Source organism: Eleutherodactylus coqui, chromosome 1 (assembly GCF_035609145.1).
Source record: "Eleutherodactylus coqui strain aEleCoq1 chromosome 1, aEleCoq1.hap1, whole genome shotgun sequence".
NCBI classification, from domain to species: domain Eukaryota; kingdom Metazoa; phylum Chordata; class Amphibia; order Anura; family Eleutherodactylidae; genus Eleutherodactylus; species Eleutherodactylus coqui.
In genome coordinates, this window is record NC_089837.1 from 85,894,888 (window position 1) to 85,918,583 (window position 23,696).

The 23,696-nt window shown below is 43.4% G+C and overlaps 1 protein-coding gene across 1 annotated transcript in view; it reads left to right on the forward strand.

The window, feature by feature from the left end:
• Nucleotides 1–8,101: 8,101 nt before the first annotated feature.
• The window catches only part of HS6ST1 (heparan sulfate 6-O-sulfotransferase 1), a 129,345-nt gene continuing 113,750 nt past the window's right edge, over nt 8,102–23,696 (forward strand). Inside the window, exon 1 of the mRNA XM_066597864.1 lies at nt 8,102–8,908. Within this exon, the coding sequence (XP_066453961.1) occupies nt 8,397–8,908 (512 nt within the window). The 5' untranslated portion in view covers nt 8,102–8,396. The remainder of the gene's footprint in view (nt 8,909–23,696) is intronic.

A 23,696-nucleotide genomic window follows, 5' to 3' on the forward strand; every position in this document is an offset into this window, starting at 1 on the left:
ACAGACAGCTGGCAGGCACCACATATTACACCAAATGGATCAAGATCCGACCCGGGTCATCAGAAGCCTATGTGTGGGCTCCACAAAACTTTTGGACTTGATACCAGAGAACCCCTGGGTTGGAACATTCTACATGCTTCCAAAACCACACAAAGATGGCAACCCAGAGAGGCCAATTATCCCAGGTGTGGGGGGCCCCCACTGAAGGAACCTCAGGACAGGTCCCCAAACCACTAGTAAGAAAAACAACCCCAGCTACTTGCAAAACATCAGGGACTTACTGAACAAACTATCAACCATAGGTCTCCTCCCTGATGGTGCCATCCTTGCCACCATGGATGTGGAATCCTTATATTCCAACAAACCACACGAAGATGGACTGAACGCCTGCCAGGCACCTTGAGGCCAATAGGGTTGCCTCTAAATCCATGTTACAACTCACAAGATTCATCCTCACACATAATTATTTCTCCTTTGCCAAGAGAGATGCCTGTAACTCACTGGAACAGCCATGGGCAGTAAACTTGCACCACAATCTGCCAATCTTTTGCATGGCAAAACTGGAGAGTGACTTTCTGGCCTTTAGACCCAACAAACCATTGGCCTACTACCGCTACATTGATTACATCATAATCATTTGGACCAACACCTAACAAGAACTAATAACATTCCATGAGAGATACAGTGCATTTCACCCCACCATAAACCTGACATTAAGCTACTCATATACTGAAATCAACTTTTTGGACAACACCATATAATTTCAAACAACTCAATACAGACATCCCTATACCAGAAACCGATTGATCGACCCACATACTTCAGATGGGACAGTTTCCACCCTGAACACATCAGAAAGTCAATTGTTTACAGCCTGGCTATCAGATACCACCTGATCTGCTCCAGCCCAACAAACAGAGAGGAACATCTATACCATCATAAAAGGACATATTTAAATCAGGGCTACCATCCCACCTCAATTGATGACCAAATCACCAGAGCCACCAGGATACCCAGAAATCAACTACTCTAATACACAGAGAAGGAAGGAAATGAATGTGTACCTCTAGTAGTGACCTACAATTCAGAGCTAGAGGTACTAAGGAAAACTGCAAAGAATTCAATCACACCCTACACAAGGATGACTATCTGAAAACCATATTCCCGGACCCTTCCCTCCTATGTTACAGGCAACCTCCATGTTTCAGGAACTTTATAGTCAGGAGTGCATTGCCCTCTGACACACAAAAAGGAACTTATCCCTGCAAGGTAAGGAGCTGCAAGACCTGCTCACATATATGGACAGTGGACAGAATACAAATCCCCAACACACAGCAGGACTTTAAGATCCGAAGGACATTCACATGTTCCACGTCTGATGTTGTGTACCTGATGCTATGCAGTAAATGTTCTGTTGGGGATCTTTATGTTGGAGAAACAGGACAAAAAAGCGAGGATGAGGTCCCATCACCGCACAATTAAACAAAGAAAGACAGAATTACCTATGGCAAAGCACTTTTCTAGTCACGGACATGACATAGAAGATATGAAAGATATGAAGCAGAACCATGTGTAGGTTTGAAAGCTCACATTAACATCATGTATTTTTGTTAGCCATTAAAAGGTATCATATCTAAAAAAAATTACTTGGTTTCTCCTGCTTTTGCTCTACTGACTAACACGGTACCAAACTTTTTTCATTATACTTGCAGACACAAAATGTTGCTGACACTTTTCTCAGGGGACTGACATTAACTTCTAGCTTTTTCTCTCTGGCTTTAACTATTGCTTGACAAATTACTGACTTGATTTCTCTTCTTTCTCTGTCTCTCTCTCTTATCTCTCCTTCTCTTTCCTCTGCTAACTCTCCATCATAATTTGGTATCGTACTCACACTTTAGATGTTACTTCCAACTGCACTGGCTAGAGTAGATGGTCGCCTACTTCCTCCACGGTCTCTACCTCAGGTGTCTCTGGACTAGACTCTCTCCAGGCCTGGACTAGACTGGCTAACTCTGCCCACTCTCTGTCTTTTATACTCTCCCCACTAACCAATCCTGAACTTAGGGAAATTTCTTTACCAATCTCAGGCTAGCTAAAGGTGACTGACATTAGCTAGAGCAGGTTAGGTTACATTCTGCACAGTCATACAGTGTTAGTTGGTAGAAACATCAACACTTAACCCTAAGCTGACTATTTATACATAATTCCACATCATTACATATATACATACATACAACTTTTCCCCTTTATATTCGTATATACACATTTGCCATGAGGTAGTGCTAAAAATGCTATGGGACCCCAACTCTGGGTTACTACAGCGGCATTTTAAGAGGTATTTTTATAAGATGGTATTTTTTGCTGCTCTGTTACTTTTTGTCCACAAATATTGCTTTAAAAGTTTGTAGTAAAATACTGAAAAGTGTACATACACTGGAATTTTTTTTCCCATAGACTCCTGTATGGGACTTCAAAACACCACAATAAGGCCGCCTGCAGACGAGCGGAAATCCCGCCGCGGGATTTCCCGCGGGATTTCCGCCGCTGAAAGTCTGCATAGGAGTGCATTACAATACGCACTCCTATGCAGACGGCCGCGGTTTGGGCGCGCGAAATCTCGCGCGGCAAACAAACCGCGGCATGTTCTAATTTTGTGCGGAGCACGCACTCACCTGGCCGCCGGCTCCGGTCTGCGCATGCGCCGGCTGCGCGGCAGCCGGCACATCAAAGAGCCGGGGCCGCCAGGCGCGGGTGAGTACGCGCTCGCCCCTGCAGGCTCTGGGGTCGGATCGCGCGGTGAGATTTCTCGCTGCCGGATCCGACCCGCTCGTCTGCAGGCAGCCTTAAGCACATGTACAAAATGACACAAAATAGAAAATGCCACCAAAAACTCTTGAAAAAATGCCACTAAAACCTATGGCAGTTGGTATTTACTTTACTCATTTATACAGTGCATACAAATTCCACAGCACTGTACATTACTCCATTGGTGCTCACAGTCTAAGTTCACCTATTAGTAGGTTTTTGAAGTGTGAGAGGAAATCGGACTACCCAGTGGAATCCCATGCAAATACGGGGCGAACATACAAACTCCATGCAGATTTCATCCTTGGATTTGAATCTAGGACCTTGAGGGAGATTTATGTGTTGCGAGACGCACAAAGCTTGCACGAATATGAACCCCATTCTTTTGGGTAAGTGTGATGCGAGGATTCCCATTGAAAACAATAGGAAACACTTGCCGATCCTCCGATTTCAGCTGTTCCGGAGGACTGCAACCTCGCTTCCGCAAGAGTTTCACAGCCAAATATCGCAATTGGCTGTGTGTAGGAAGCCTAAGGGTGTATTCCCATCAGCAATGGGGCTTTCTGGCTAAATTTAATTTCTCTATTCCTTTTTGGGACCATAAAAATGGAAGGCTGTAACCAGGTTGAGCTGCCCAAACCACGACCAACATGGACCTGGGACAGGTATGCCTATTGCCTCCTGCAGCGTTTAAGAATAAACACACTTTAAAGTTTGACTCAGAGCAGAGAAACGGCATTGTGCCAGAAAGCCCTACCACAGGTGTGAAGGCAAGCATAGCCGGCTTCTCACACACCACTGCTTTTTACTGGATTGTTTTGTGCTAAAACACTGCAGACATGAAAGCATAAAGTAAAATATCTTTATCTGCATATTATTTGGTTTGTGCCATTTTTGGGGTCAGTTGGGCTTTTATCACATTGTAGCATAGCCTAGGTATGGTTTGTGTTTTTCTTCATACCGTTCTCAATAGAAATGGCTGAACAAAATATAAAAAAACAACGTAAGTGACAAATTAGGGTACGTGATGAATTTATTATCACCGTGAGCCCCACTGATCACTAAAACTGGGTTCTTGACCCCCATTTCAGAGGGATTTGAATGGAACTGTGATTAGACATTTGCAGTACTAAAGTCTATGAGACTAACAAAAATTCCTAAATTCTATGCTTGACTATCTCTATCACTCCCATCAGGGGTGCAGCCATAGCAGTTGCTACCTGGGCCTGAAGCCTTATGGGGCCTAAAGGCCTCTCTATCAGAGGCGTAACTTAAAGCTTTTGGGACACAATGCAAAATCTGTAACAGGGCCCCCAACTATAAAGCTTTATTCATAGTACTGGGCTCCCTATATGAAGAGGAAAAGCCTTATGGTCCCCCTAAGGCTCCTGGGCAACTGCATCCCCTATAGTTACACCCCTGCAGTCTCTATCATATAAGATAACATTAATGTTATAAATGGCACATGGATGATTGGGGGGCCATGTTATAGATATTGCATTGGGGCCCCTACATTTAGCCTCTGCCTAATCTTTTATGATTCAAGCAATGTCCCTGGATACTAGTATTGTATTGATGGGCTTGATGAGAGAGACCCAATGATGCAGAGGAAAGTTGTGGGGGGCCCCCATGCTGAACTTTTGCATTCGGGCCTATGAGTCTTTAGCTACACTTTTGGCTCCCATAGAGAATAAATGGAGCGGTAGTGCAGCACTCCACTCATATTCCTTCAGAGCAGGGGCGCAGGGGGACCCCTGTTCTAGTGATTGGAGGTGCTGATACTTTATAATTTCTCCTGTGGATGAGTAATAAATGCTTTTCATGAAATAACCTCTGTACGGTTGGGTTCACACCAGCCGCTAACTTTTTCTGTTGTCAGCTTTATTCTATGAGGTGATCAACAGAAAATCTGGAAGTGCCGTATCCGACATATACCTGACCTGGGCAGCACCAGAAGGACCCGTAGGCTATAATGGAGGCTGTCCGGTTTCTGGCATGTTGCCCAGAATTGTCCCGGATGAAATTGCATTCTATATCTGCAGCGAATGCTTTGTACAGAGCGGCTGGTGCAGATGTGAACATAGTCTGAACCGGATTCATCCATCATGATCAGAACTAGGGCTCATTTACAGCAACATTTTTGACTTATGTTTTGCATCTCTGTCAGAGGAACTTCAAAAAGAGAAAAAAAATGTTCAGTTTTAGGTCCCATGGATTTCTATGGCATTTTCTGCACCTCAGTTATGCTCAATTCAGTTATGTTTCATTTGATTTCCCTTTTGTTTCACTTTGCAGAACAAATGGCGCAGCCGTCGGCACTTTTATTTCCGTCTGAAATCAAGCAGATTTTTGTTTTACATCATAGTCAGTGGGTGACAGAACTGAATAATGCACAGAAATGGGGCGCGGTATATTGCAAGGTGAGCGGGAGTGCTGTAGCTGCTAAAATTACAGGTCAAAATTCGCATAAATGGTGTGGGCTTTGATGTGTTTTTAATGTGGAAATGCTGCAGAATTTGCCGTGAAATTTTCCACTGAGGAAATTCCACAACATTTTGGCTACGTATGAATATACCCTAAGGCTAACTTTACACGGGCGGGGGCGATATTGGGCTGTGAATCACGGCCTGATATCGCCCTCGTCATCCATGTGAAATCCCCAAGAATGCGAGGCATGTGAAAACCTCCGCCAGTTTCTCCCATTGTTTTAAATAGGAAACCTTGTATCTAGAGATGAGCGAATATACTCGCTAAGGCACATTACTCGACTTGAGTAGTGCCTTAGCCGATTATCTCCCCGCTCGTCTCTAAAGATTCGGGGGCCGGCGGGGGAGAGCGGGGAGGAACGGAGGGGAGATCTCTCTCTCCCTCTCTTCCCCCGCTCCTCGCCGCAACTCACCTGTCACCCGCCCTGGCCCCCGAATCTTTAGAGACGAGCTGGGAGATACTCGGCTAAGGCACTACTCGCTCGAGTAATGTGCCATAGCGAGTATACTCACTCATCTCTACTCGTATCACATCGCGTGCACTTTGCACACGGTGCGATGCTGCCGCCGGCCCCATTGAAAACAGCTTGCCTTAGGGTGCTACCCCTAAGGGCGGATTCACACTGGCATGGGCGCAACTGCGCTCGTTAGTACAAAGTGTAGCTGCACCTGAATGAGGGAGATTTCTTATCCCTCACCCGCAATTCAAACTCCGCACCATATTGTAGCAATTTCAAAAAAGAGGCGGCTGCCCGATCTTCCATGGTATTCACTACATACGGGAAGATTCTATCTTTACCTGGCCGTACAAATCATAGCCGGGAAAAGAGGTGCTGCAAATGAAACCACTAAAATCCCACAGAGATCAGTGGTTTGGTTTTGTCCCGTTATATGGCTGTATAAGGGCAAAAAAGTACGTTCATCTGAATCTGCCCTTAAAGTAATAATGTTGCAGAATATGTCATCCTGGAATTCTGCACCACACTTTGCATGCCTAATTGCAGATTTTGATGTGAGATATCCAGCAGTATTCTGCCATTGTCAATGCAGCGCAGGTTTTCTTGCAGAATATTACAGAAGAGTGCATACTCCACAACACTGTTGCAGAATATTCCGTCCTATGTGAAAGTACCTTAAATGAGCGTACATTAGAGGTTAGAAAGACAGGAGTATAAAAAATAGATGTAAACAGGAGCAAAGTGATGTAAACTGTCTGTTTTTTTTAACCAATCAGCCTACGGGACCCCAAAAAAAGGAAAATCTGATTTCTATTTAAACTCCATTTTGCTATCTGTTTCATAAAAAAAGACAAAAATATGATCCATTCAAAGTGGAAATCAAAATGCTGATGTGAAATAGCCCGAAGAAAAGCCTTGGAAACAAAATGCGCTAATTGTGTCTTAGAAGATATATAAAATATCACTGCAGAAAGCACAACACTAAAATATCCTCTCTGACAATAGTGAGGCGAGGTAGAAAAACCTCAAAACAAACAAATACATGAAATATGTTAAATAAATATAGAAATAAGTAAGTAAGGCTCCCTGCACACGGCACAGCTGGATTCTGCATGCGGAATTCGGCTCTGCCAGCAGCGGCGTCTGCGCGTACCTGATCACTTTCATTTTCATCTGTGCTGCAGATGGTCCGCATGGCAATCCGTTGGAAATGCGCAGCACAGATTTTTTTTATAATGTCCTGCTTTTCCCGTATCATCGCCTAGCTGGTATACAGCACTGCACTCTGTGTGGAGTATGCAGAACACAGCTGGACCGCTGTGTTCTTCATATCCCGGCTGTTCACGGAGCGCTCAGCTGGTATACAGCTGTGCGCTCTGTGTGGAGTATGAAGAGCACAGCTGGACCGCTGCGTTCTTCATACCCAGCCTGTGTTCAGGGAGCGGGATACAGCTGATACAATAGTATCAGCTGTATCCTGCTGTGAATTTCTAATAACTGATCGCTGATCTTTCAGCATGCTGAAGGACTACGATCAGCGACTGCTTAACGAAAACTGCACGATGTCAGTGCAGTTAGACACAACGATTATCTTTGGAGCGAATTTTAAGCGATAATCATTGTGTCTAAATGGGCCTTTAGGGTCAGGTCCGGGTTTCCGTCTCCCTGCTCCGTTTTTGGAAGAGAGAATCTGAAATCAAACTGAAAAAAAAAATTGATCTGTTGTTTTCCCTATTGATTTCAATAGGGTTTAAAAATAATAATAAAAAAAAAAAAACACGGAAAGCAAATAAAAAGAATTGTTTGCTTCTATTACATTTCCATTTTCTTGAACGGAAAAATAACGCAGTCTGCAGCATTAATTTCCCATCCACAAAAACTGAAACCTGTCGGAATGGAAGCTATCGGAAGCCTTTCCGTTTGCCTTCGCTTTAAAAAAAAAAAAAACGCATCAAATTCAATGGGGGGGAAATGAAAATGGATGTTTTTTTCCACTTTGTTTCTGCCTTCAAAAACAGCGCAGAAAACCTCAACTGAGCCCTAACGCAGGCGTGAAAGCAACCTGAAAAAAACATTAAGTAAAAAAAAGTAAATAAATCGACCTTAGTAAATGACTACATAAACCTAGACGAGCCTCCTAGATAGTACATACTACATAAGGTGATAAGAATTCATGGCTGGTTTAAAAAAAAAAAAAAAAAAAAAAAAAGACTTTTATAGGGTTAACGTGAATCAGCGCAAGAGAAACAGCGCGGGCGGCTGACTGCAACCAAAGAATAAGCGAGCGGCGGAGAGTGTATGTAAATGAGGAGTGTAGTAGGAGCAGGCGCTGTGCATGCTGGGCTGTGATCATGGTGGTGTACGGACAGGAAGGAGGCTGCAGAGCAGCCGGGAGCCACAGATCTCCGTAGGTCTGCTGGAGGACACCACCGGGGATGGCCGCTCGGTGGTGGTGAGGACGGGGGTCACCTGGGAGGAGACGCCACCTCCACAAGCCGGATCTTCCCAGCCTCCCTCCCGCCTGCTGCAGTAGATACTTTGTAGCAGTTCAGGTGAAGATCACACAGGTCCCCGCGGAGGAGACCTTGTATCTTCTCAGGGAGGGAGACCACTGTAGCCCCGAAGCCCTGGGAGATGGTGACATATGAAGAGTGTTGGAAGGACCATGGTTGAGAGGACCAGCAAATTCTTGCTGATCTTGGCTGGCTCGGTCTTCTTCATGCTGATCTTGTACCAGTATGTGGGGCCAGGGATTAATTTGGGACCTCCAAGTAGATACTACCAGGAGGACATGGACCTGTTCCCCACCCCTGATCCTCACTATATCAAGAAGTACTTCTTCCCAGTCAGGGATCTTGATCGCTCCTTGACCTTTGATATGAAAGGGGACGATGTGATTGTCTTCTTGCACATCCAGAAGACAGGGGGCACCACTTTTGGACGACACCTGGTGCAGAACGTGAGGTTAGAGGTACCCTGTGACTGTAGACCTGGCCAGAAGAAGTGTACCTGCTACCGACCCAACAGGAAGGAGACCTGGTTGTTTTCTCGTTTCTCCACTGGTTGGAGCTGTGGACTGCATGCCGACTGGACAGAGCTCACCAACTGTGTGCCAGGGGTGCTGGACAAAAAGGAGACATCAATGAAGAACAGAAGGTGGGTAACGTCAATGGTTGCACATGGGGTTTAAACTTTGACCATTTGGGATGTACGTTCCGCCAAGTCAACCTTCAACTTGATAGAACTTGTTAAAAGTTGTAGAACCTCAGTTTGGCTTCTTTCAATTGGAAGGTGCAAGATATACCTGGGAATTTTACTCAGGTGTACTGGTATGCTTGAGGTAGCATAGGTGGTCCCTTTTTTTGGTGGGGGTGGTGGTGGAATACATTGAGCGCTTGGAAGAGTAGAACCATAACTGAGCAGCACCTAAAGTCATTGAGATGTCTCGCCATGTATGTGGGTGATTTTGGAGCAGTTGCTTGACTCTCCATTACAGAGCAGGCTAAGATTTGTAGTTCTGTGACAGTTCTAGAACTTCACTTATTGGTTTCTTCTGATTGGAAAGATTGAGATGAGATTGTTTTGAAGTGGATGTTTTTATTTGGGGTATGTATTAGTCTTGTGGTGCCATAGATGGGCCCTTTTTGGGTTATGTTGAATGCTTGGTACAGTAGAGCATATCTTCGCAGCTCTAAAATCAATGAGACATCTTCACATGTGTTGTCCTATTAACATCTATGAAGATGGCCTTGGGAGTATTTGCTTGATGCTATGTTGTGAAACAGGCTAAGGGTTGTAGTTCCATGATGGTTGTAGGACTTTAGTTGTTGGCTTCTTCAGACTGAAAGGGTCAAGCTATAATACATTTCAGGTAGGTGTTTTATTCGGGGGTATTAGTATTCTTGAGGTGCCATAGATGGTCCCTCAAAATCAATGAGACATTTCACCGTGTATGGTCAGATTGACACCTATGAAGATGTTGGATCAGGCACTTGATGCTTTCTTACAGAACAGGATAAAATTTGTAGTCCCATGGCAGCTGTAGAACTTCAGTTCTTGGCTTTCTCTGATTAGAAGGATTGAAATCTTCTATTCAGGAATTAACGAGTACAATTTAGGTGCCATGGATGGTCTTATTTGGAATACCTTGAGTGCTTGGTAAAGTAGCACCATAACCTACCAGTCCCTTAGGTTAGGGTTACATGGTGACATATGTCATGCGACTGTTTCAGAGCTGTGATTTGGCTGTTAAACAGCCAAATCACATGAAGGTTGCAGTGTCATGGAACTTAAATTAATATCTATGGTGGGAAAAAAAAATCACAGGCGACTTGCTACCAAAATCCCAATGAGTTGGATGTTCTGTGACTGTCATTTTTTTAGTCAGGTTGGGTTACAACGCCACACAATTGACAATTGGACACCATTTCGCATGCAACACATGTCGCCGAGTAGTCTTAGCCTAAAATTAATGAGATGTCTCACTGTGTGTTGGCAGATTGACACCTTTTGAAGATGATCTTGGATCAACTGCTTGACGCTTTATTATAGAACTTCAGTTTTTGGCTTCTTCGCATTGGAAGGATCAAGATATAATTTTTTTGAGGTGTGCGTTTTATTCAGAGGTATTAATTAATACCTTTTTGAGGTGCCATACAATAGATGGTCTCTTTTCAGAATATGTTGAGTGCTTGGTATTTAGTACATATCTTGGCAGCTCTAAAATCGATGGGACTTCACAACATATGTTCCCCGGTTGTCTTGGAGCAGTTGCTTGATGCTTCATTATTGAACAAGCTATAAGGGCCCTTTTACACAGAATAACTTGTCAGACTCAGATGCCCGACAGGTTGTCACAATCGTTCCTGTGCCTTTACATAGGAACGGGCATCACTTGTGAATGGAGGTAGAGCAGGCCGGAGCTCTTCCAGCCTGCCTGTCTCAATTAATAGTAAGTAAATGAATGACTGCCTGTTTACACAGAGCGATCCCTCATTCAGTTGATGCATGCAGAAAACTGAACGACAAGCGAACAAATAATCGTTTAGCTGGATGCCGGAATCTAAACGGTTTATCGGCCCATGTTAAAGAGCCCCAAGATTTGTAGTTCTTTATGACCGCAGTAGAATTTCAGTTCTTGGCGTCTTTGGATTGGAAGGTTCAAGATAATACTGTTTGGGGTGGGCATTTTAGGTGGTCTTTTTGGTATATATCGAGAGCTTGGTAAAGTAGCACCTATCATTATAAACCTAAAATCAATGAGACAGTTTGCCATGTGTCATATGATTGACCCTTATGAAGACTATCTTGAGTCAGTAGGTTGATGCAACTGCTATATACAGGTCCAGGTAGATAATCATGATGTCCCACTCCTATAATGACTGTATGTTCGCTATACATTTTTAATGGTAGGTAGAAAAGTGAACTATCACATGTGTTCCTGATAACCTTTTTTGGAAAATCTTTGTCATCGGGGTTGAGACATCTGGGAATGGTGAGGTTACACAACAGCCACAGGCGCTGTTGAGACATCTCCTCCTCACGTATGATCATCTTTACTCCTGTGATGTTGATCTTAGCTCACCCTAGGCTAGAACATAAATTGAATAATTGAGTTATAATGAATTACTTGGATTTTTACAACTGTCATCTTGACCATTGTTTAGTCGAAAAACACAAGGTATGACCCTGAAGGTCTCTGCTGATCTCTTCTGCTCTGTCAACTTCTCCACAATGTGCACATTCCTTACCTTGAAATATTCCTGTTATGTGCATCAGAAAAACTCCAGGCTACGGCTCAATTTCTCTGCTTAGGTATTCATATGGCCCCTTGGAGGTCGAAAGAAAATGACCCTTCCTTCCGTGAATACTTTTGGTTTTCAACATGCTTAGGAAAATATGCTGGACCTTATGTGCTGAAATATATGGAAGCAATGATCTCACTTTTCCCTTCTAGTTTAGTAAACCCTGAATGTTACTAAATCTATCCCCTGGTTCTTTATAGGGTTAAACCATCCGCCACGCTTTAATGCAGCAATAGATAATTGGATAAGTATATTTTACAGAGGTTATTCATTCAGGCATATCTGGGACAAAGTGTCTTCCAGATATAGAAGCATTCATTGATTTCTATAGAATGTTCTTCGCTGATGAAAGGGGAAAAAAACTTATTAAAGCAAAAGCTTTTAAAGTAAGAGGCCATAAATAATGATTGTAGTGCTTTAGTCCTAATGAGAACTGGACGGAATGAACGGGGGAGGGGTGATCATGTATGAATAGTGCTTTTACTGAAACTTGGAAGAGTTTTAGAATGTTGTTCGAGACTTGTAAAGTTTGTGGCAGGTTTAGGCTGAAATCGCACTACATTAGACACTAAAACACTTACTATGTCTATAGACCTCTTAGGCAGAGGGAAGTCATTTTGGCAAACTGTCCGGTAGAGCTTTTTTGAAGAGTGTAGTTAATAAGGCTTTTTCAATGTAATACCCAAATGTGGTGTGAACCGCCCTGAACCTCGTTTGAGAATGCCTTATACAACTGTCGGAATGAGTCGAGGCATATGGTATAATATTACGACTTCCCGATGAAGCTGTCTGTATTTGGAGGAGCAATACATTATAAGGGACTCAAGTTTTGATTACCATAGTGCTTGACTAGGGCTATTTATGTTGTATGGCCTTCTATACGATCTCTTGGAAATTTTGCCTACCTCTAAATGCATTAGGCTTTGTTCACATTTGCCCTACTCGGTTCCATCAATCTGCTCCTATGATGGAGCATAGTAGTGAAGTTGATGGAGTGCTACATGAGTTACTTGACGGACACCTATGGTGCCCGATGGAGTAATAATGGGGTCTTCCCAGCTCTGTTATGCTGGCCCTTTACTAGAGGAAATGATATAGCATTCATAGCTGAGCCTCCAACGCAGACGTGAACACAACCTTAAAGGGGTTTAACATTGATGACCCATCTTCAGGATTGCTCAGGACCCTGTCTGATCAGCTGACTTAGCACCTACTGTCGGCACAGTAATACACGGGTACAGAGCTGAGACTGATTGCTCCAACTCCTGCGTAGTGGCCAACACTTGTAATTGCATACGCAGCTCTAATTTAAAATCAATGAGCACTGGACCTGCAATTACAAGCGCCAGCCACTACATAGGGGTCGGAGCAGCAGCTTCTGCTGTGTACCCTTGTGTGTTGTGGCTCTTACAGTTGGTGCCTGATTGGCTGGGGTCCAAGTAGTGTACCCAAACTAACTATTAATTACCTATCCTGGGGATAGGTCATCAATAATAATCCTCTGGATACCCCTTTGAAAGATTTTACTATCTTATTAAAGGGGTTTCCTGAGACTGAAAAAAAAGAATAAAAACTTAGAAGGGATTAAAATCAATAAAATTAAATGCCGTATTCTTATACTTTGGCTGCTGCCTCTCCAGCGCTGCAGCGCCAATGCCCACCTCACAGCACCCAGAAAAAGTGGCAGGCGGCCACGTGCTATTCGTTGTGCACCTGACTGCTCACCCGCTCACAGGCTTCAGTGGTGATTCTACTATAGCTTCTGAAATAAGCGAGTAGTCAATTTTTTTTAAATGTTTTAAGTCTTTTTAATTTTTCTCAGAAAACCCCTTAAGTGATGATATGGCCTAACGATATGCCATCACTTTATGATCAGTGGAGGAACAATCTCTGGGACCTCCACCAATGCTGAGATCTTGAATGGTGCTGTGTTGTAGGTCCTTGCATAGTAGGCGGCCTGGAGCGCTGCCATCCATGGAGAAGCAGCGATGGCGACGCAGCACTAACGCGTTGCTGCGACTACTTCGTTCTTGGGATTAGTGTTGGTCCCAAAAGTCAGAACTTCCAGTGATCCTACAAATGTTATGGCAGATCCTAGCAATATGCCATCGCTTAGTAAGGGAAGCTTATCCCTCAGTCATATGGTTGGGGCACGCAGTGTGAACAGAACCTTACTGGGATCACGTGATAAACCAGTTTGGTGGATTCACGTCATAAGGAAATGTACATAATGGTTATTACTGATATTATGTATAGGTGGATGTTGTAAAGCACTGAATGGACATGATTTGTATGATGGCTGCAACAGCTGGCCACCAGGGTTCTACAGAACCTACGTTATGCTGCGTTTAGACGGAACGATACTTGTTCCAAAAATCGTTCAAAAGAGCGAAACTGAACGATAATTGTTCAGTTTGAACACGAGCCAACAACTGATCGGCGAATGAGAATCGTGCGCTTCTCTTTCATCATTCCATTTCAGCCGGCATAAAAATCCTCGTTGGCTTCTCACTGCGTTTAAACACTGATCTTTCAGTGTTTCAGATAGGAATGTGCAATGCTGAGTGCAAGAAGTTCACGATTCCCAACGATGAATTGGCTGCGCGAACGAGCTGCTGATGACATCACCAACTTATCCTGGGATCCAGCGATCCGGATCCCTTACTGAGGCGTGCAAAAGGTTGGTCCCACCCTGTGGGTATGGTGGAGTTGTGCTGTCCTGAACTTCTTGTACGGACATCACCAACTTATTCTCTCGGTTGGTGTAAAAGAGCCATTAGAGCATCATCAAAATCTATGGTGATCGAAGACTAATTTGGGGGGATACAGTTTGGTTGGTATCCTTAACTCTCCTTCCAATGTGAACTTATATCTCATGTATAAAAGCAGGGGTGTGTGCAGCTGCTTATCACGCTGGTCCTATGCAGTACCGGTAATGTTAACGAAGATCTATAATGGGATGAACTATTATCTGAACAATCCCCCAACCACAGGTAAAGTCTGCATCTGCCCATAAACCAGGTATAAATTCTGCATGCAGCCTAATAAAAGCTAATAGGAGTATACTAAATGATACTAAAGAAATCAAGTATAAAAATAACCAAAAAAAACCCTCCTATTTTCCGCTTCGGAGTCAGTAGGTGTTGTTCTGTTCTGACACGACACCCTGGGGGGTTGTGGTGGAAGGTGTGGGCTGCCTCTGATTCACTTGTAAATTTTTAATTAATTTAAATGTGAACTTCATCTCATTAAAATCTAGCAATAAACAAACTCCACATCTGCTGAAGGTAAACACTGTCACAATCACACTCCATGTTACATGTCCTAGGCTTTGTGATTCCAAGGAGACAAAATGCAAAATCTTAACACCCCCCCCCCCCCTCTTCCCCGTCTTATCTGTAAGGCTTCCCAGTCTCTTTGTGAGCACAGCCCCTTGTGCAGATAGGATTGCTTGTTCTTGACTGTCTTCCTATTATGTTGGACATATTTGACGTGTTCCCATACATGACCCGATGCCTAGACCACAAAAGGGTCCATGTATTGCCTCCTTGAGAGTAGGTTATCCTTAAGAGTCTAAATACTGCCTGAATAGCAATACTTAGACTTTTTTTTTTGGGTGGGTGGGGGGGACTACTTATGCTATTGGCATTATAGGGAACCTCTTAGTCCGATTAAGCACCAAAACCTAAGTTGTGGTGCTTATTGCTCATAGAATGGTAGAGTTGGAAGGGACCTCCAGGGTCATCGGGTCCAACCCCCTGCTCAGTGCAGGATTCACTAAATCATCCCGGACAGGTGTCTGTCCAGCCTCAGGTCAGGGGACTTCTGTTCTTTTGCTGACACCCTTGGACAGTTAGACCGGCTGCACACGACTGGGTCAGATACCGCATGTGGAGCCCGCAGCACAATCTGACCCTGTGCCCAGCAGACATCCATGTGGACATGCGCACTACAGTGTTCTGTTTTTTTTTTTTTAAATCATGGCTTTTTCTGCATTGTGACGGAATCCGCAAGTTTTCAGCAATGTCATTGTGGAAGGGCCGTGGGTTGGATTTCTTCCATTGACTTCAATGGAAGCCAGCCATGTGGAAACACAGAAATGGAGCATAGTGTGTGTGTCCCCCCCCCCCCCCCCCCCCCTTTAGTGGAAAAAGCGTTTTTACATAGCATGGGTGGTATTTTCTGTGGAATCCGGAGGCAGACTCCCTCTCTGGATTCTGCAATACAAATCCGCCCGTGTGCAGCCGACCTTAGTGGGACTCTTCTTCAGTCGGAGAGAATGGTGAGTGGGCCTGCATTGACTGAAAGAGTCATGAGTCTGAGTTAGTATGTGACTGTGTTATGTCTGCCTTAGCGCAATAAATTAATGTCTGTGACTCCTTCAGGGGTCAGTAGGGACACTGCCATCATGGATCCCAATTAGTGTTGAGCGAACAAAATCAGTAAAACCCTGTTTAAGGTGGAAGTTTTGCTAAAAGATGAGTTTGTAAACGCAAACCTCAGGCAGTTCATCTTGGTGCAACCCTCTCTGAAAGAATGTGGTGGTCCTGTGGTTCAGCAGTTAGCACTGTTGCAAGCGCTGGGCTCCTGAGTTCAAATCTGACACTATCAACATGTAGTTCCTATATTCTCCCAGTGTTTGTTAATTTATGTAATATATATTACATGGTGCTTTACATCACTTGATATTTTCTGTGCCCTGTGGGGCTCACAATCTATATTCACCTGTTATGTTTTTTGAGTGTGGCAGGAACCCATGCAAACTCCATGCAGATGTTGTTCTTGGTCAGCTTTGAACCTAGGACCCCAGCACTGCAGAGCCATCACCACTACGTTGTTGTACACTTGTTTTTTGGTAAAGGTTTTTAGTTTTGAACTAATTTGCACCGAACCGAAAGTTGGCAAACTGGCCAAACCGAACTTTTCAAAACGTTTGCTCATATCCACAATGGTTGAGCATTGCTGACGATCTAGTTGCTCCGCAGGGGCGTGTACAAATTAACTGCTGTATCTCAATAAGCGATTATGTGTGTGGGTAGGTGTGATGTCATTGACTGTCCCGTCACTAGAATGTGATTGTTCTCAGTAAGGGAAACCAAGTAATCTTGTAGATATGATACATTTTTAACGGCTAACAAAAAGATGATGGCGTTTTCCTCAGGTGAAAGGCTGGATTCACACTAGCAGTTGCACAGGCGTGAGTGCCGCGTTTTTTTGCATCGGCGTGGGTGTAATTTATTATACTTTCTGTGTGCACAAGATGTACACTAAAAAGTAAAATACTCACCGATCCTCCCAGCCATAAGTAGTCAGATGTCGACTTTTTTTTACCGGGCATTTAGTGTTCACGCATCTAGTGTATTACATGTACATTTGTGCATCCCCATTGACTTCTATGGGGTGTTTCAGTGCTCAGGAAAATAGAACATGTTGCCATTGTTTTTTTTTTTTCTTCTTTTTTTTTTTTGCTTGCATGTGAATAAACCCATTAAAATCACTGTGTTCCATTCACTGCATTATGCGCGTGCGCGAATATAGTTGTGTGAATCCGGCCTTAAAGAAGAACTCCTAAGTAGGTTGGAAAGCTCACTGTAACAACCTTTTCTCAGCCATTAAAAGCTACCATATCTACAAGATTACTTTGTTTCCCTTATTGAAAACAATCACACTTTGCTCTACTCGCTAGCGCCGTACCAATTTTTTTTTCCGCCATCACTAGATACACACCTGTAATTTTCATTCCAGAAACATGGCTAATTACAAATGTAAGGGCGCTTTTAAGACAGAACAATTTGTCATTTGCACGAGCGAACAATGACTCAATGATTCAGCCTGTTTACACGGGCAAATAAATTGCTCGCAAATCGTTGAGTTTTTCACCTTTGCTGTATGAGTAAATGATATTTAAACAGAACGATTAGTGAATAAGCAGAAAGTGATTTTCATGCTTGCGTGAAATAACCGGTGGGTGATTATATACATTCGACCGATGTAGCGAGTTGTTGTTGTTTTTCGTAACGATCTTTGTTCCATGTAAACGCGCCTTGACTTTATTTTTTAATCCCCATTGTTGTTATGACCAGCAGAGAGACTGGAGAGTTCTGTACGCTGAGCGGTCTTCTCTATAGACGCGGCACAGTCGGGGGCTGCCGTGGAGGACATCTGCTGCGAGCCCTCGGTCAGGCAGAGCTGTAGAAGAAGAGAAGACGTCCCCAGTGCTGATTCATTAGCCGGGCTGTAATAACAGAATAAGCGTCTCTCCCAGGAGGATGCAGCACAAAACTGCAAGCATGAAATAGCGGCTTTCTCCAGAGCGAAGAAGGCTAAATATATTACTCGGAAAGAGATCAGCGAGGTATCTGTGAGCGGCAGATAACTTACTGCCTTCCACTAATATTACTGACAAAAGGCCCATTTATCCCAAGAGATTATTGGCCCAATGCTACGATAACGAGCATCGGGTATGGTAATTGGCCCATGCAAATGAGAGGAGGAAATAGTTCTCTATTCTGGAAGCTTGTCTGTTAAAATTTACATCCTCGATGTAGCTGCCGGAACCATTGTGATGCTGGAAAGTGATTCTTCTTTCTCAACAATCGCATATTGGCCCGGTGTCATTGTGACTAGGCCTATAGCAGTCAGGCTCGCGCAACCTTATGCTCGCTGCGTATTACCTGTGCAGTTTTTGCGTGTGTAATACATAGTAGCAGTCTCTTATACACTATTCTGCCATGCTAAATATGCACGCAAAAAAGCAGCATGTGCTATCTTGTCATTTCGTACTTGCTGTGTTCTCACACGCAGCAATCCTAGTCGTGTGAGCCCGGATGAAGCTCAAAGACATTGTGTAAAATAATACATTATGAGTATGGCTTAAACTGGAAACCTACATCAACCTAAATGGTTCACCAGTCATACACTATTCTGCCAGGAGTAATTGGACACCTGAGCAAGAATCAAAAGTTGGTATTGACTTCCATATGTTGTTACTAAGTGGGGCTCCTCTGGCCCTATTGACATCAGATAGTCTCCATGGCATACTTTCTACTAATATCTGATGCACATCAGCTGCTATTTCCCTCCATCCATCCTGCAAATGTCTGTGTTTTCCCAAAGAATATGGATGCTGTTCATTTTTCCTGACCCGGTGTTCCAGTTTGCTCCAGAGATGCTCAGTGGAGTTCAGGTCAGGACTCTATGCAGGTCAGTCCAATCATGGAACATGGAATCATCCATTTCGTCACACCAAGGTAAAACAGCATTGGATGTATGACAAGGTGTGTCGTCTTTTTGGAAGTATTGCTGACCATTCCCAGAGTATTACCACATTGTCAGCTGCACATTATTGTCTAGAACATCAAGGTAGACCTTCGCGTTCATGGTTCTTGCCACTACAAGCAACAGAAAGAGGCCATGCCATGTAAAATATCCCCAAACCGTAGCGGAGGCTCTGCCGTACTTCGCTGTTGGCACGACACACTTGGGCAAAAGGCGTTCCCAGGTATGTCTATCTAATTTGAATATGGAGTAGCGTGACTTGTCACGCCATAAAACACTTTGCCTATGCCTCTTGCACCATTGTAGATGGACCGATGCACATTTTTTAAGATAACTCATCAGATGTTTGCAGGATGGATGGATGGAAATAGCAGCTGAAGTGTATCAAAGGATAGTAGAAACTATGCCATGGAGAATATCCAATATTCTTAAGGCCAAAAGAACCACACTATGTAAATTTATATATTTTTGATTCTTGCTCAGGTGTCCATTACTTTTTATAGATTAGTGTATTTTATGCTATGTTATAGATCAAAAAGTGCGGGTATAGGGGTATGCTCAAAAAAGGTTCCTCAAAAAAATATTGAGATGGGAGATTTAGCCTCACTCGCGTCTATGGGATTGAGGTGCAGTACTAGACACGAACAATGCACAGGGGGAGGACAAAAATATGGAAACGCCAAGGGCCAAGTCTGATTCTTTTTCCTTTTTTTTTTTTTTTTTTTTTTTATTACAACCCTATGCAATGATCATTTATCTCTGCAACTCAACACACGTTTCCATCCCCACTGGGGTCCATCGCATGCGGTTTTTCCAGTCTTACTGTATGCGGTAATAATCTTTGATACTGTGTCTCATGAGGCAGCAAAAACCTCCGCTACCTTTGTTACATAGGCGCCCACCATACGACGTTGACCACATCAGAATTCCATCAGCTCTGCCATGATTCTCTCACAACTGCGCAGAATGCTATATCGAAGAGAAATGATGCTTACCACGTGTTGGCATTGTTATACAGATCATCGTATCACGCAACTACAGCATCGCCTACTATCTCCGCTGTAGTACACATGTATAGATCCCAGACCATTAGGAGGGATCCGAATGGTATTTTAATCATTAGCACTGAGCTAATTGATATATTTCAAGTTTACTGGTAGTATTGTGAAATATTTCTGTCCACCCCCTGTAAGTAACTGTTTTTTTGATTCCTGTTTCAATTACAGGACAACCCCTTTTATCTTCAATTTAATGTGCGCTCAATGTGAATATCAGATGTGGGTGGATTTGCTCTTTAAGAATTTCCTCCACTTTGACTGAAATGATGATTTTTCAGTAATTTGGAAAACTTTGCTAGAAATCTCCTGTGTTTCCTCTCGTACTTCATTGAGTTTTCTGACCTATGCTGAGCGGTATGTATACTCGGGACCGTGCAGTGGGGGTTACAGTATTGTTTTCAGTTCATTCATCATCTCTAGGTCGCTGGCACTGGTCCCAGTAACCTAGTATGTGAGTACCACGTAAATTCCTAATACAGCTACCATAAACTGGCAGCTTTGTACAGACGTCGATGACTTTCCAACATCATTGAGCAATATATACCAGGGCTAGCTCTGACAGGAATTAAGAGGCTTGGAGACATAACTTCCAGCTTTAATGGCATCATAAAAGCAGAAGGTTTTCAAAGAAATTCACTATAGCATTGATGCGGTGTTACACTGTGGGCATAGACGGGCAAATGTCTCACAGACGCCAGTATTCTATGCCTGTCCTTGCAAGCCCTTCCTTTATTTCTCACATGGGTAGACTGAAGAATAGGATTCTTTATCCTATCCAGCTTTGTTTGGTACAATTCCTCTACAGAACCTGATTGTAGGCTGATCATTACATCGAGGAATGGCTGGCCATCTGTAGACTTTGTAGGCATGTGATTTTTACTTGGTGGACCCTGTATCTGTCTAGTATGCCAATAATGGCTATAGGGCTGCATACAATTTCCCACCAAGCCCCTAAAGAGAGAGGGAACCCTACCCCCCCCCCCCCTTACACGCACACACGATGGACTCTATTTTTCTTCTTCGGTCTTTCTTATCTACAATGGGGGGGAAAAGTATTTAGTCAGATACCAATTGTACAAGTTCCTCCACTTAAAAAGATGAGAGGCCTGTAATTTACATCATAGGTAGACCTCAACTATGAGAGACAACATGAGAAAACACGTCCAGAAAATCACATTGTCTGATTTTTAAGGAATTTATTTGCAAATTATGGTGGAAAATAAGTATTTGGTCACCTACAAACAAGCAAGATTTCTGGGTCTCACAGACCTGTAACTTCTTCTTTAAGAGACTCCTCTGACCTCCACTCATTACCTGTAGTAATGGCATCTGCTTGAACTTGTTATCAGTATAAAAGACACCTGTCCACAACCTCAAGCGGTCACACTCCAAACTCCACTATGGTGAAGACCAAAGAGCTGTCGAAGGACACCAGAAACAAAATTGTAGCCCTGCACCAGACTGGGAAGACTGAATCTGCAGTAGGCAAGCAGCTTGGTGTGAAGAAATCAACTGTGGGAGCAATAATTAGAGAATGGAAGAGATACAAGACCACTGATAATCTCCCTCGATCTGGGGCTCCACGCAAGATCTCACCCCGTGGGGTCAAAATGATCACAAGAACGGTGAGCAAAAATCCCAGAACCACACGGGGGAACCTAGTGAATGACCTGCAGAGAGCTGGGACCAAAGACTATTACCATCTGTACATGGTCTTGGCTTTTAATGCCGTTGAGCCTGTTGACTGGCTCCAATGGACAGTTAAAGCAATCCTCTGGTGTCCCGGAACTGGAAGGAAAAAGTAATATCTGGCACTTTTCCTTTGTGCAATGGTCCTCTGCATCCGGTAGCTGTCTTTAGCCTCTCTTGTGTTCCAGGATGGCCACTTCGTTTCTTAGACTACCCGATGCACACTAGGCACTGATGGTGTTACAGTGGCAGTCTTAGATGCTGCATAGTGCTCTGATTGGTCAGTGGTACTCACATGAGCAGTACTGGCCAATGGGAGCCCAATTCAATATCTTAAGACTACCAATTCCCCACCAGTGCTTAGTGAGCATCTGTTAGCGACTCCAGCAGGGCCACGATCATCGGATGTAGCAATGTATACTCTTAGAACTAGTAGCAGAGACGCACTCCTCTTACTGGTTGTACGTCAGCTTTTCGAGAAAGTGGTATCCCTAAGAAAGTACTTAATTTTTGGGTGTTTGTACTTCTTATTTCTTAAGAAATAAAATTTTGGGGTAAAATTACTGGATATTATCTGTAGAGCATAAAATGCACATTATGGATCAGGCAACTATCTATGTATAATGACACGCGTTGACAGCTGGCGCATCCGTTAAAATCCTGCTAATAAATCGCCGTTGTGCACTGTCTACAAAATTAGCATTTCAAAGAGCAAATCCAGAATTGCATAACTTTCAAGGGAAAGTCTGGTGATTATTCTGGTCTGCTGGAGACGGCTGATAAAATACCGGAAGGTTTATGACTAGACATTGCCATACGTCCCATTAAGTGATGTAATCATCTGCGGCCACTTTTTTTTTTTTTCTCTTCCTTTTGGGTTTCCAATTGTATGTTTTATTTCTGGTCTCTTGATTCGGCCTCCCTATCGTGCCGCCTTCGTTATGTGGAGAATTGTTCTTTGTCTCTGATTACCGTGCTACTACCTCACAGTGTGCGAGTCGTGGAGGACTCCTCTATTGTAAATTCCTAATGGTTTGTATACATTTACATACAAGAGCCACCTAGTGTGCGCGTCTCTTTGAGATGGCGCTGCTCCCGCTCTGTTAGTACACCGTTACAATGCAATTCCATTTATTTTGTTTCCACTTGTCGACTCGCCTGCCTATATAAGAGCATCATGTAAATGTCAAGACTCGTAAGAATTGTTTAATCTCCATTCAGTCGTTGACACTTTAATGTCGGGATACGCCTACCCAGTGCCTCCATACAATCCGCTCCTTTTCAACTGATTTTATTACCCCTTATTATGATTGATTTACTACATTTTTCTCAAATAAAAATGTCAAAATTTTTGATTTTTTTTGAGAGCAAAAATTGTAATCTATTACAGTCACCAACATATTCTGCAGCTCTATACAACTCCGAGGATACAAACAAAATTAGACCTTAACACTTCGAACAATACCAATGAGGGCCGTGTTCACAAGGGCTTCCTATCTACGAAGAAATGGGGGTGATGAGTTACAAGTGCTTGTTCTGTACGATAGTACAACTCTCTTTTATATAAATGGGGTAATCTACATAAAGGTACCTTTTACGCGGGACAGCTGTTGGGTGCATCAACAGGGCATAAGTGCCCGACTGTTTTCCCAGTGACTATAGATTCTGCACTTTCGCACGGGAGTGATAGTTGAGTGTATGGAGGCACAAACACATTGGAGATCTCCACTGGCTGCTGACTTCCATTCACTGATTATATATATATATATATATATATAATATATATATATATATATATATATATATATATATATGGTGGGAGATACTGTGGAATGGGAATGAAAGGGTCAGGTTTTGAAGAATGGTGGAGAGATGTACAAGGAAAAGGCTCTGATTGTTGTAAATGTTGGGTACTATTGATTGTCTGAACCTAATTAAAAGTACTGGAGCAACGTGAAAAAAAAAATCTTGGAGATGAGAGTAGGGCTAAACCCTGAGGAACACCAACAGAAAAAAGGGAAGAGAAGTCGAGTTGGCAACTAATACTCTGAACGAGTGGTCAGATGTAGGAGGAAACCCAAGACGGCAGTATAGAGTGGAGCCAACTGAGGGGTT